This window comes from Pygoscelis adeliae, unplaced genomic scaffold (genome assembly GCF_000699105.1).
Source record: "Pygoscelis adeliae isolate BGI_AS28 unplaced genomic scaffold, ASM69910v1 Scaffold113, whole genome shotgun sequence".
Lineage (NCBI taxonomy): Eukaryota > Metazoa > Chordata > Aves > Sphenisciformes > Spheniscidae > Pygoscelis > Pygoscelis adeliae.
The window spans coordinates 13,318,103-13,332,818 of record NW_008825108.1 but is presented as its reverse complement, the minus strand read 5'-3'; the positions used below and the strand labels follow the sequence as shown (position 1 = coordinate 13,332,818).

At 37.8% G+C, this 14,716-nt stretch overlaps 1 protein-coding gene across 1 annotated transcript; it reads right to left on the bottom strand.

Annotated features, from left to right (window-relative positions):
* Nucleotides 1–2,344: 2,344 nt before the first annotated feature.
* Nucleotides 2,345–14,581, bottom strand: PUS7L (pseudouridylate synthase 7 homolog (S. cerevisiae)-like). The gene is made up of 8 exons (XM_009327603.1): nt 13,687–14,581; nt 12,840–12,999; nt 11,008–11,203; nt 9,231–9,329; nt 7,594–7,675; nt 5,867–6,144; nt 4,093–4,146; nt 2,345–3,452 (listed from the first exon to the last, which is right to left on the bottom strand). Exons 1-8 carry the CDS (start codon nt 14,579–14,581, stop codon nt 3,129–3,131), a joined length of 2,088 nt encoding a protein of 695 aa, XP_009325878.1. The 3' UTR covers nt 2,345–3,128.
* Nucleotides 14,582–14,716: the final 135 nt, after the last annotated feature.

The window sequence follows — 14,716 nt, the reverse complement described above, 5'->3', positions numbered from 1 at the left end:
TGACTTTTTCCCTAGTAGAACTTTTCTACTATAGGAACTTAACCCATGGACACACATAATTAGCTCTTTCACCTTAAAGTTGCTGAAAGAATGATTTGCTTAAGAAGATTAGTCCTTTTAGTGTTCAATAGAAGTACTGACAAATGAGCCTAAAATGATTATAGGGGAACTCTTTTAACACCATCTTCTGATCTTTTCTTTTAAAATAGCATGCCTTTTGGTCAAAAACCTTTTAATCTGACCTTTTGTATTTTTCCAAATCAAGGCTCAACTTTTAATACTTAATGTATTCAAATCTTGTATGTGATGAGATGGTTTTCAAGGCTGTTTTGAGCCACATCGAAGACGACCACAATAGTCTCTTTAAATGGAACTTCAGTGCTAATTCATTTCTTCTGGTCATTGTAACTGCATGCAGCTTCCTGTCTGCACTGGAGCACTTCACCATGTCAGTGGTGACAGGACAACTCTTTCTGTGCTGTGCTGTACCAAAACGACTCGAGTTAAAAATAATTTTCCAGAAGAGAGGTATTTTTAAGGGCAGGTGGAAGACAGAAGAGGTGATACTGAAAAGCAAAGACAGGAACAAAGCTGTCTCAGATGGGTCGTGGCAGGGAAATGGATTTTTCAGTCAGTTTGGCTGAATACAATAAACTTGAGATGTAGAGTAAGCACTGTAATAGAGGAAGCATTGTAAGTCGCCTACAGTGGCTCCGTAGCTATTGTTTGCACGACAGTCTATTTTCCCCATATAAAAGCTAAGGGTCAAATTCTGAATTACTTATACAGACTTACAGAGTAATCCTCTTACTTAAGGCAGTGAATTATCTGAATCCTTCATTGCTACACAGTTTTATACCAGCATTGAAATCATGTGAATTGTATTTCTATATTTCTATTTTTCCTATTCCTATAATTCTAGGTCTATTTACCAACCCTGGGAGATGTATCTTACTTAGCTGTTAGCAACAACTGAAAGACTGATGCCATAAACAGAATTCAATTTATATTATTAATTCTCTTTCAGTAAAAATGAGTAGAGGTTTCCATTTTAGTTTTAAGTCATACTGCCATCTACAGATTGAATAAACAGTTGCAATACTCTGCTTAGGATAGCAGGGTAATCCAGGCTGGAAGAGGTCTCTGGTCTCTAGTCCAACTGCCTCCACAAAACAGGGTTGCCTCTGAGCTCAGACCAGGTTGCTCAGAGCTTTATCCTGTTGGGTCTTGGAAATCTTGGAAATCTCAGATGGAGACTGCACAGCCTCTGGGCAGCCGGTTCCACTGCCTGACTGTCTTCACAGGGGAAAAGTAGTTCCTTTTAACCAGTCTGAATCTCTCATTTCAATTTATGCTCATTGTCTCTTGTTCTCCTGCCGTGCACCGCTATGAAGAGCCTGGCTCCATCTTCTTGCTAACCTCCCCATAGGTACTGGGGAGCTGCTGTTGGTTCCCCCCAAAGCCGTCTCTTCTCCAGGTTGAACAAGCCCAGTTCCTTCAGCTTCTCCTCAGATGGCAAGTGCTCCAGTCCCCACATACCCTGGAGGCCCTTTGCTGAGCTTGCTCCAGTTTTCTGAGGTCTTTTTTGTGCTGGGGATCAAAACTGGACGTAGAAGTTAAATGTGGTCTAACACGTGCTGAAAAATGAGACATAATCCCTTCCCTTGATCTACTGGCTGTGTCCCTGCTAACACATCCCAGGAGGCTGCTGGTCACCCTTGCTGCCAATGCACACAGCTGGCCCACGTCCAGCTGCCCACTGGGCTCCCAGGTCTATTCCCGCAGAGCTGTTCCCCAGCCTGTCCCTCCCCAGCCTGGGCTGCTGCCGGGGTGCTTCCTTCCCAGGGGTAGCACTTTGCGTTTGCCCTTGCTGAATGCCATAAGGTTCCTGTTGGCCTGTTCCTCCAACATGTCTAGGTTGCCCTGAATGGCAGCCTGATCCTCCAGAGTATCCGTTTGTTTTCTTAATGTGGTGTCATCTGCAAATTCGATGAGGGTAAACTCCATCCCCTCCTCCAGGTGACTGACAAAGACATTAAACAGGATGGGGCCCAGGAGAGACCCCTGTGGTACTCACTCCAGGTAGGGTATGACCCATTAACCACTACTCTCCGAGCCTCATCCAATCACTTTTCTACCCATCTGGTTGTCCACCCATCCAGACCATAATGTCCTAAGTTGATTTGAAGAATATTGTGGGACAGTGTCAAACGCCTTGCTAAAGTCAAGGTAAACATTTTCTGCTCTCCCCTTTCCCACAAATCCACTCATTTTATTACAGTTAACTGTTGGTTTTTTTATTTACGAAAAAAATATAAAAGCTTTTTTCCAGAGATGGTTCCATTAGTATATTTTTTCCCACCGTCAGGCTTTAAAGTAACAGGAATAAAATCTGCATCCTGTAAACAATAAAGCAGGGTTTTGGTTTTATTATAAATGGTTTTGCAGTTATGTTAATTATTCACCTGGTCTTGATGAGCTCACTTGAATAGGCACTAACTAACAGCTATGCACTACTTACTCCTGGAATCCTTAGCATTAACTGAAGTTGGGGGATTCATCAAATGTCTGATAAAATATCAGATGACTTGTCACTGTTGACTCAGGACTTTTACCTTTTAACACTTGGTGCCTGAACACAACGAAAACACAATATATTTAGTGAACCTCAGTACAGCAACTTTTCAATTAGATACCTGTAGGCTGCAAACTTGTAACATTATTGCTTGAACAGCGTTTGTATAAACCATTTTAAAAAAATATTATCAAATAAAAGATACATTTGTTTGCTGCAAATATTTTTCCAGGGTTTAACTATGCAAGTCAGATATCTATGCAAATGTGAAATTCATGCTTGCAGCCCATGGCTTCTTAAAGTTCTGTTAAACCTGCCTAGCGTAACACACAGCTTTATTCCAATGCATCCAAGTGTTTGCATTTAAGGTTTGGAACGTTTTTGGAACATTCCAAAGGGTTTTGGTGGGGGTTTTTCCTAATCAGTATGAATCTCAATCTACAAATTTTTCCTGTTTCTGGCTTGAACCTGTTATTCTCCCTTATTTCCTTGGCATTGTACATAAAATGTCACCATTGTATAATATTCCTGCAATTTTTCATTAACCGGAATCTTAAAAGTCACATTTCATTATTTCTCTCAGACAGACTGTTGCATAACATGAAGGATCAAGGTCAAATGATATATGAAGAGAGACTTTTGATTCATTCAGATGGTTGTCTTCAATTTCAATTCCTTTTTCACTACCTTCCAAAAAATATGACAGATTCTGAACATTTTTCAAAATGGGTCTGTAGCATCCAGGTATATTCAGCTGTAATGGAGACACTCGGAATTTGCACATCTGCAGCTCATCCTTAGAAAGCCTTTCATGGTACCATTGCCCAACTTTATTACTGGGATACTTGATACTATGTCCCACCATTGGAAGAACCACCTTCAAAGAAAAAAACAAAACAACAAACATATTTGAAATAAAGCCCACCAATTCCCCTTTAAATAAATGTGATTACAATTTTAAATGTGTCTAAATCTTGTGTTTTGGGGCCTGAAATAGTAGAACAGCAGCTTCTCTTGTGAAATAAAGCAGTGCAAGGCAGGTATCTTGGATGTCATTAAAGCAGAAAAAATAATCAATGTATCAGGATTCCTAAAACAAACCAGAAATACACTAACATGAATTTCTTTGCTTGTTGGGAAAGACACAGCAATAAAGACGTTAAGTTGCCTATGTAAGACTTCACAACTACGCACTCCAAACCGTCAAAAATTAGAACGTCAACTGCTCTTGAAAGTTTTTCCCAGTAGACTGAAAAAATTTTCAAAGTATTTACAGTCAGCTTCAAGATAAATATTGCCATACTGCAAATGACACTGTACTTATTTCCATTACAAAGTAAATATTCTTTCCTCCTGTTTGTTATGAGAGTGGAGATTAGTTCACATGTGTTTTCTTTAATGTGCATTCTGGCAAGGAAGAAGACTGCACCAGTTAACTTAATCACATTATTTTTAAAAAGAAAACATTTTAATCAAATAAAGAGATCAACAACTCAGAATTTTTCAGACAGACTTACTTGGTTTATAGAGTATTTGTTAGCTGACTCTTCTGGAGCAGTGACTACATGAACCTGACAAGACATTTAAGAAGTTAAGAAAAAACCCTTTTTTAAAAATAAAACATACACTTTATTTTAGGAATTATGCACTATACTCCCAAACTCATAAAGGATTCTAAGGTTATTTGACTACTGTAAGGACAATAATCTATTTCAGGTATGAAAAATAGTAGAGATGCTTAATATAAAGTAATCTGTTTACTGGTAGATGGTGTTGCATTAAATATTTACTGATGCTAGCTACCACTAATTAGCAAACTATCACTACAAACTCACATTCTTTGAAGTTAACTGTGCCAATGCAATCTTGTGCTACACCAGCAAAAGCAAAAATACTACGAAAAATGTTTCATATTAAATAGGAATATATCTATATTAAACTCAGTAACTCAATATTGAATTTGATACCTCTGCTTTTCATTTTTTGATCTACTTGTTTTACTAACATTCACTCTCAAAAATATTGTTGAAGAAAAATTACAATGGAAACAGAAGCCACTCAACAGGGACTGGAGGTTATTCAGTAACCTTCCAAGTGCTCTTGCTTTCAAATTTGTAAGATGTTCACCCAAAAGAAATGAGATACATTCTGCCTATGCACACACCCGTTTATTATCCAGTAAAACACTGCAAAATCCTATGCTTTATCTGATGATCAGGAGAATGATAGAGTCATAAAATCGTTTAGGTTGGAAAAGACCCTTAAGGATCATTGAATCCAGCCATAAACCTAGCACTGCCAAGTCCACCACTAAACCATGTCCCTAAGCGCCACGTCTACATGTCTTTTAAATACCTCCAGGAATGGTGACTCAACCACTTCCCTGGGCAGCCTGTTCCAACGCTTGACAGCCCTTTCGGTGAAGAATTTTTTCCTAATACCCAATCGAAACCTCCCCTGGCGCAACTTGAGGCCATTTCCTCTTGTCCTATTGCAACTTGGGAGGAGACCCAACTGCTTCCACAATAAGAAAAAGGTATGCTAAAACCCTGAAACAAATGGCTTCAGAACGGACTTCAGCATGCCAAGACCTGGGACCAGCATACACTCCACTGCTGGCTTCTGCTCATTGGCTCACCCATGGCTCCACGCACAGCACGCAGGGCTGTGCTGTGGGCGAGCAGAAGCACTCCCTTGCCCTTTACTACTTTCCCAAGAAGACTGCTGCATTCTTTGAACAGCTGCTAACAGTTTAGATCCACTGTCAATCTTTTAGTTGCCTGAGTAAGTGAAATTGTGCTACACGTGCTTTGACTGTGTAGCTGCAACGAGATTACCAGTTCAGTCTGAGGCCACCTTTCACCATGGGCTTACATTCATTAATATATATAATGGCAAGGTCTGACCTGGAGAGCAAGACTCAGATCTGCACTGGCTGATAACATAGGCACACCCAGAGTCCACTCTGAAGGCTTTCCCCTGTCAGATCCTAAGAAGAGCATTATATACCATGCAGGCTAAATTCTTACATATATCAATTCTGGCATTCTGTTCCTTCTTCTCACTTGAATAAAATGAACAGTCAGAACAGATAAAAGCTGCTAACATACATCTAGCTTATACACCTATTTATGGTAAATCAAAAAAAGCTACACCACTTTTTTCACCTCTGTCACTAATATTAAATATTTTAATAAACAAACCAAAATAAAATCATTAGAGTATATATGACTATGTATTCAAGTGCATTAAGCTATTTTTTTTTACAAGAACTATTTTGTGAAGACTCACCTTGTCATTCAGGGAAACGCTTTCATCATTTCCTTCTGAGAAGACAAGATCACCCTCAACAACTTTTGAGCCATAGATCTTCAGTCTATATGATGCTGCTTCATTCCAAATTTTACTGCAGTAAGCATGGACATAGAATATGCGCATGGAATGAGGAATATTGAGCCATCCTTTGGTACAACCTTCATGATTTACACCATAGCGATTTAAAGCTCGTAGCAACATCTTCTCTCTCACTTTAAATTCTGGCAGCATCAAGAGTGCACCCTTTGCATCTTCTGATATAAACAAAAATAACCATATAAGTAAACCCTGATTTTTCAAATAGTACCTGTCAGGAAAAAATACAGTTAAGAAGATGAAATAATCAGGTAGGGAAAATGTGTCAGTCTAACCTCTTTATGCTGACTTTTAGGTTATTATTCCCTTTCCTTCAATGTGTCATGTTAGACAAATTTCATCTTAGTTGCCTATCAACACAGTCCCATGAATTCTATTCTACTTCATGCAGTAGAAACTAAACTAGCTGTCATTCAGTTATTCAGCCTAGTTTGCTTTTTTTTTTTTTTTGGAAACTTATTTCATCACTCCAAAGTTTTTTTTAGATCAGGTAACTGAAAGTAAAAAACCAAGCTATAAAAGAACATTAAACCTCTACTTTACATCATTTGAAAACATGTATTTCATAGGGGGTAAAAAACATGTCCTTATTTTAAAGGTACAATTTGCATTGGCCACTGGGAAGTCTGAGCCTCAACCAAGATGAAAATGTATTTAATCAGACTTGTACTACATTATATAAATGTTGTATATTTAAAATTTTATGGTTTACATATTTTCTCATTACAAGTGATTATCTGACGAAGCCTTTTGCATAGCCTTTTACCCTTTCGCTTTCAGGAAAAGGCAAGCAGCTGTTTTCAGAGTCCACATCAATGTCTTTCCATGCACCATACAGCAATGTACAGCACAGAATGATTCATTGTATCTTTTTTGTGAAATGAAAAGTATCTGTGTCTCGAAGATATATATCATAGTTGTTCTGTCAACCTACAGTGACAAGCAGGCTAATAGATGTGGAATATTTGAAAAGAACAAATACATTTGAAGTCGAGAGCAACTCCGAATTTTTAGTTTTGGAGAGACAAACAGAGCATTTTACTCAGCACACTTCTGCCTTTGACATATTTTCTTGCTTTTAGTTCAAGACAGAAAGAAGGTAGATCACAGGAAAGCATGGAAGAGATACATAATTAAAGAGATGTAAAAGCAAAGCCCAAAGGTGCAAAAAACAGGTGCTAAGATTGTTACAGAAATCTCAGAAAATTAGATGCCCACAGGTGGTAAGTGCTGAGTATGAGTTGGGTGTCCCATTTCTGTATACTTCCTTTATTAGGGAGGAGAAGTTTATACTCCAAAAGGAGACAGGTGGAAGGAGGCTAAAACTGCTTTGATAAAATTATCTTAGTCTTTTCCAGCATTATGCTACACAGTGTTTGTTTCTGTATGGTCTTGCACCTGAAGTACATTAGTTTTCCACTATTTTGCACATTCAGGGCCTCATCCTCATCTAATTTTTAACTGTGCAACTCTACTGAGTTCACAGAATAAGCTATTAAGTCGTATAAAGCAGCAGCAAAATAAAAAGTATCTCTCTGTGCAGCAACACCTCATTCACTCACAATACTGACCCTGAATAAATACCTAGACAATTTAACTGGACATACCAGTTTGAAGAAAGTATCTTTTTGTGTTGTTGACAGGGTCATCAGTATCTTCGGGTGTGAAGAATAACTTCACAGCTTTCACCTTTAAAGAACAATATTAATAATTTATATTCTTTTGCATTTAAATATCACTATTTGTCAGCTAAACAGACAATCATGCATCCAATTCTGCGGTAGCATATTTTGCAACCTCTCAAAATTATACCAGTTCTTTAAGGTCAAAGTCAAATTCTCCCTTTCGCAGAAGATGCCATGAACAGCAAACCAATGTGGTTGTGCTTCTTCTCAGATTAAAGAAAGGTTTTAGTCACACAGAAGACACAAGAGAGCTTTCAAAGCTCTGTGAGAAATCAGTTATTCTTCTTGAACATCCAGTTAGAACTCCTCCACTTTGTAATGCCATCATTCTATCCTGAACAGGAAGGTTCCTTCTTTCCCTTTTGCACGTTTCATGCAAAAATTAGACTGAACACTTTCCACAGTCTCACACAGAGGGACAACAATCTTTTTTTTATACTGATCTGTATTAGGTTACATGACACTGTGACAGGGAAAACAAAACACTACACTAACCTCTGCTACTTGCAACACCAGTGGAGCCACACAATTTGCTAGCACTCATACCAACCTGTGACATCTGGTTCTTGTCCTCCTCTGTATTGGACTGTGCAAGCACATACTGGCGCATTTTTAACATAAACAGTAGTTCTTACATGTTTTAAATTAAAAAGTACCTGAGTTAAGACTAGAGATTTAAATCATTACTCTTCAGGGACTGGCACCTGGTACCAACCTAGCATACCAGAATTCGAAATGTCAGATACATCAACAGTAAATTCTATGGGCTGCCCTCAAATCTCAATTCTTCTTATATTCGGAGGATAAGTTTTCCTGACTTTTCTCAGAATCAAAACAAGATTAGAAGAAAAGGATACTCAAGTATTCATTCGACTTTGTAGAGTCTGATTTTGTTTTAGACCTGTGCCAAGTACTATACCATATACATTGAAAAGTATATGACTCATCTCATGAATTATTACTTAAGAAATAAGCTCTCCTTAGCTTACATGGGAGCAATCACTCAGAACTAAGAGTTTGGGAAAGTGGCCAAGGAATAATGGAAAGCAGCAATCTCTTCTATATAGCAGATAAATTACTGTGGTATTGAAAAAGCAAATCCTTTCAGATGATCCTACGTAATATCTTGTGACGTGTTTAAGAAGTATATAGACACCCAGCGGGATAAAGAGGCTACAAGTTAGGAGACAATCAGGACCATGAACAAACATTGTATAAAGATTGCTTCATTTTAGTGTTCAAACCTTGCACGGAATGCAGCCACTTTCCTGCCAAGTGGTATGATTATGATCACAATCACATACCAATCACAGACAGAAAAATCACCTCCTGAACTATTTAAAGCTGCACCTGCTCTTTTAAAAAAAAATTGTTTCAGTATGAAGATCTTCATGCTTATGTTGTTGTCAAAACTGATCCGGCAATTATTTCCAGCACACATATGGGTTTATCTCACAAATGAAATTGTTCACTGGGAAGGTCAACTCCAGGGCTAGACATTGCAACAGTAATGTGAAATTAACTTGACAGTAACTACTTAAATTACAAAACGAAAATACCATGTTTTCATTCAGTAAAGCCAATCCTATTTGATCTGTCTGAACATTTTGTCCTTGTCCAAATCGCTGAGGTCCGTAGTAATTTACAAAACCTTTTGTCTAAAATGATAAAGAATAAATATGTTAAAAGCATGAAAGTACCAGGTTCAATTAGTAAGACTAAGCATACAACACACATATATCTACATTTACATCCAAAATGAATACAAACTGTCTTTTTAATCAGAAATAATACGTAACAAAATCATAACTTATGATTCATTACAATATTTTAGCACCTGATTTAGAAACATCTAAAAAGACAACCAAGTTCTATAATTTTCTCCACTTTCATAAAAAAATCGGTAAATGAAACAAAATTATTTCTATATAGTTAATTATTATAAATTCAACCACAGGCCAAGTCAAAGTAATCGAGCTCTTTACATGTGCCAAATTATGAAATCTCTACTCGAGCAATGCGGCATAGCACAGGTAATGAACAGTAACCACTGTTGGGACATTTTTTCTTAAAAATACTAATCTTTTTTCACATGACATCATTTGTATTATTATTACAATAATAAAGAGTGAACACTTCTGCTAATTGGGATTTTAAGACTCCTGATGAATTCTAGGTCACATGTGGGCAGTAAAATCACAGCCATGTGACCCAATGAGAACATCCTTTTCTAGAAAATAGTAAGTATGCATGGAGTAGGCAAGCAAAAAACATATGGTATTTGTTTTGGAATTGGTTATTCAGTTCAAATTATATAACCTTGCTTTGGACATCCTTAGGTCCCATACGCAATTTTGTTTTCATGGAAGAGGAAGAATCCATATTTTGGATTAACACACATGCTGGTTTTGTATTAATCATCTGACCAGTAAGCTAAATCTAATGAAGCAAGACACACAATCATAGGAATTTGTGTTCGTTTTCCAAACAGCAAAACAAAAAACCAGTCAGATGGAGCAGAGAGAGAGGGAAAAGCATTAAAGTACCAGTTGAATGCTTTTTTCAATAATAAAATTAATTTCCAAAATACATGTAATGTATTTTGCTTTTGCATACTGGGTAATTTTCAAGTCTTTATTCCCGGATTAATCTTCTTAAAGTAACTGGTATTATGGTCATTACTTAGAAAGATAGGGCAGGAAAATTACTGCTGTACAGAACACCTCAAGTTTTTCTTTTCCATGATTTTCTTTTACTTTTCTCAGTGATTTAAGAATGTCTGGTGACGGGGTTTTCTTCCGGGACTAAGGATAACAGCAATCAAAATTCACTGAATTTCAGGGGATCTTCTTTCTTTGGTACAGACATTTCACATGTATTTATGCCATGAAAGCACGCAGTTTTTCACCCAAGCCAACCATGCATGTTCCTCACATGACCAAAAAAGACAACCAGTTGACATGTGTACTACATTCTTTTATACTGTCAACTGCCACAGTGAAACACATCACTTCGGTTGGCCTTAGATCTGTGCAGCAATAGCTCATATATCCATACTCATTTGCTACCATATTTCCCATCTGTCTTGCTGCACCACTCTGGGGTCTGCAGTCTGTAACACAGAATGAATTCACTTATGGTCCCTCCTTGGAAGGCAGCTTTACTCCTGTGATTCCTTAAGTAATGCAGGAAAGGCATAAAATAGCAAAAAGCATCAAAACTGGGAAATAGTGCCATTATTTTGCTATTACAAGCATTTTGTTTAAAAGTACTTTTTCTTTTTACAGCACAGAATTAAAACTCTGTTCGTTATTGGCAACCATGAGGCTTTTTTACCTCAACGTTTTCCATTGCTTCAGATATTCTCTCTTTCAAATCTGCAGAAGAGTCATGACTGTGGTGTTTGAGATCTCTCACAACTATATCGAAGCGATTGCCCTTCAGCTGACCAAGTCGAAGGTGCTGGCATGCTGAATGTATGTTGTGTATTCTCATGCCCTTTTTTTCCATTTTGCTTCCAATTTCTTTCAACCTGCACAAATAATTGGGAGAAATTATGAACCATCCTCTCCTAAAGCTATCCAACTTCTAATCAATGTCTTCTTTACCTTTGCACTAGAATTAAAAACCTTAAAAAAAAAATAAAAAGGGATTTAAAATGGATTATTATGAGAAAACCAAACCAAATGCAGATAGAAGACTTAAAATTTAGTTATAGTCCAGAAATACTTTCTAAATATTTGCTTCATTTGCACTTATATTCTGCAGCTCACCAGATATTGGAATGAAGCAATTCATTGAACTTTCTCAAGGCAACTGAACTGAATTTTGCATTTTTTATTGAAAAACACGGAATTTAGTCTTCAGTCCTAAAAATCTGCTTTTCATTAAAAAAAAAAAAAAGAAAAAGAAAAAGTAATGTGCTCTAGCAGACTCCAAAACACAATTGCTCTTTCTTGGTCAGCCTTAACAAAAACAAACTCAGCGCACTGATTCTCTGGGTATGCTTGCACATGCTTGTAATTGGAAACACAGCTGACAGTTCAACTATTTGCCCTTTAAAGTATCCACTCAATCTCTTTGTTCTCGTGTGTAAGTAAGAGTCATTCAAATCAAAGGAAACCTTCAGCATGAAAGCTTACATTCTAAGCAATATTTTAATAACTTTATAAATTATTTATTTATAAAAATTATTTATTTTCCCTGTTATGCTAGTGGCTCAGAAGCATTTAACTATTTTGCTTAATCATTTAAACATTAATGCAAAATTTTGCTAATCATCTCTTGAACAATTGGCCTTGCAGCCCAGTTTGCAGTGGAATTTTACTATTGATATATATTTTCGTTAGTAATAAACCCTAAAAACATAAATTCTACTTCCCTTGATTTGCAAAGTGTACTTTGTTGCTATCACCAAAAACCATTAGGAAGTTAAAGCTGAGGAAGAAATAAGTTATGGTTTTCACTCCAGCATTTTTACTGTTACTATGGCAGAACTTAATATATATATTTTTACCCACTGAGCTGGCTACAGAGAGTAACAAAAACAAGGAATGGAAAGGCACGTCTTGTATTATTGACACGTTATTCAGAATGTATTTTCTGCCCTCGGGTTTGGTGATGCCTTCTTTACTTAGTCTCATGTTTCTAAACTGGACAATACAATAGAAGTTGATACTTAACGCTCAAAGACAGCATCTGTCCAAAGTATATTTGTAATGATTTACTTTAGTTTTGTAGCTGTATAAAGCTTTTAAGCTGTTGTCTGTGGACCACAAGACAGTACTTTGATAGTATGTGGAAAGTTGTTGCGTCATGTAGTATATAGGCTTCTTGTCGGTTCCAGCTGGTGGATGGTATTTAAGAAACTGTAAAGCGCATCCCATGGGCATGAATTGGAAGGATGCTGTCCCAGAAGATACAGTATATTCGTATTATGAAAAATACAGAGAAAGGCGAGACTCTCCTTTAAATTCCAACACTGGGGGACTTCAGCGCTAAGCTGTATGTTCCCTAAAGCCACAAAATATTACAGCCCTTTCCACTGTCCTGTAATACAGGAGAAGGGAAGACACATCAATAAGAACATTTCAGAAGATCATACCACGTTGATACTTATTAACACACACAAATATGTGCTAAACTTAATGCACCCTGATTGTTAGTACCTCTCAGGAGTCACCTTCTTCACGACCATAGGTTGGTAAGTAATAGCCTTCTTATCTTTGATGCCAGTGTAACTGAAGTCTGAAGGAAGGACACCAAGTTCAGCAGCCAAGAAGCCGATTGCTTCTAGTGTTTCTAGATTTTCTTTCTGAAGGGTGAAAGCTGAAACAATCATCTCAGAATTATTAGGAATTTGCACTTCTAAATCATACAGGTGTTCTGCCATGACAGATGGGCATGTTCTTCTCTTCAAACTGTAATAGCATGGGAACTGCAAAGATACAGTCCTCCCACCCCACAAAACTAAAGGAAATGAGACTTTTTCAGTATTGAAAGAGAAAAATAAAGACACAGTAAACAAAACTCTTGGAACAACCAGAAACCCCTGCTGCCTTTAAAAATAGTACCTGATAAAATGCAACACAATTCAATGAACATGTATTGACTTATTGCTAGAAACATTCTCTATATCAGAAACCAACTGCTTTAAGGAATGAGATCATAAATCAAATTTGACCTTACTAACTTGTCCAACATCTAGATGCACCTTCTAAAATCCCCCAATTACTTTCAAGGGAAAGCTAGCACACAAGGAATAACACAGAGTTAGTGCTACAGCCAAAAGAACTGAAACCATTATCACTGAACAGTTTATGTAAAATCACTGCAGTAACTTGATTCGTCCATCTCATTCTCCAGCGATGTAACTACACTGCATTAATAATGATTTACTTCAGCATAAACAATGGGTCAACCAGGCCTATATATCATATAAAAATGATTCTGAGTCTCAGTCTTACTAAAGAACACCATAACACCTGACACTTTCACTAAAAATGTAGTATTTACCTGTATAAAGATCTTGTTTTTCCTGGAAACCACCAGCAGACCTTTTTCTGGACCAACTTTTTCCTCGAAATCGTACCATTATTGACATATTTGGCTGATCATTGACATCTGTCACAGTGAAAGACTTTGTTTCTAAAACTTTCCCAAATTTTCTATTGATAAAGTGGTGAACTACTTTTCTGTGCTCTTTGTTTCCATCAGGCTCAAAAGAAAATGTAGAGTTTTCTAGCTTTGCATCTAAAAATTTAAAGAAATCACTTGTTTCCTTTTCAGTCACTAACTGACAAAGTTCTCTGTAATCAGCATTTCCTTTTACAATCACTTCATTGTCTTTTGTAACAGTGACTAGAAAGGGGAATTTCTGCCTAATAGCACCGTGTAAATCAGCTCGATTTTTCTTGTCCAGTATAGGCCCCAGCGAGAACTCCCCAGTGATAGAATCGGCATTATTTTCCACGTCCCACGCATCCTTCAGATCACAAGCAAATTTATTAAGCAGTTTACTCATGGGTTTGCCTAGTAAGGAATCCAATATACTGGCTTCCTCGAGGCCAGATTTCAATTCAGGTTCACCCTCGCGCTGGGTTTCGTTAGGGGATGCCCAACAGTCGCCTCCTGCCCAGCCTGGGTCACGCTCCGAAGGGCTGGGCGCACCACCACCACAGCCCTCGGCACACGGACCGGGAGGCTCCGTTCTCAGCTTTTTGGGTTGCTGCAGGCACGGGCTACTTTGTTCCAGCGGCGCTTCGCCGGTTTTCTGAAGCGATTCAGCCCGGGTATCCCTAAGGAAGTGTTCGGGCATCTCGATTTCCGTCACTACGAAGTCACTCGGTGAGTTTTTGATAGTACCACAGAAGCCAGTGTGGTCAGTCATGTAACTGAAGGAACGAAGCATGGCTCCCCTGCCTTCCCCTGCTCCCAGCCAGAAACCACTACGCCTGCAAGAGGAGAAGACAAAAAGAAAAGGGGCGGGGGGGGAGAATATCAGCTACTAAAGAAAAGGCTGCTGAAAGGCAGGCAGGGAGGAAGG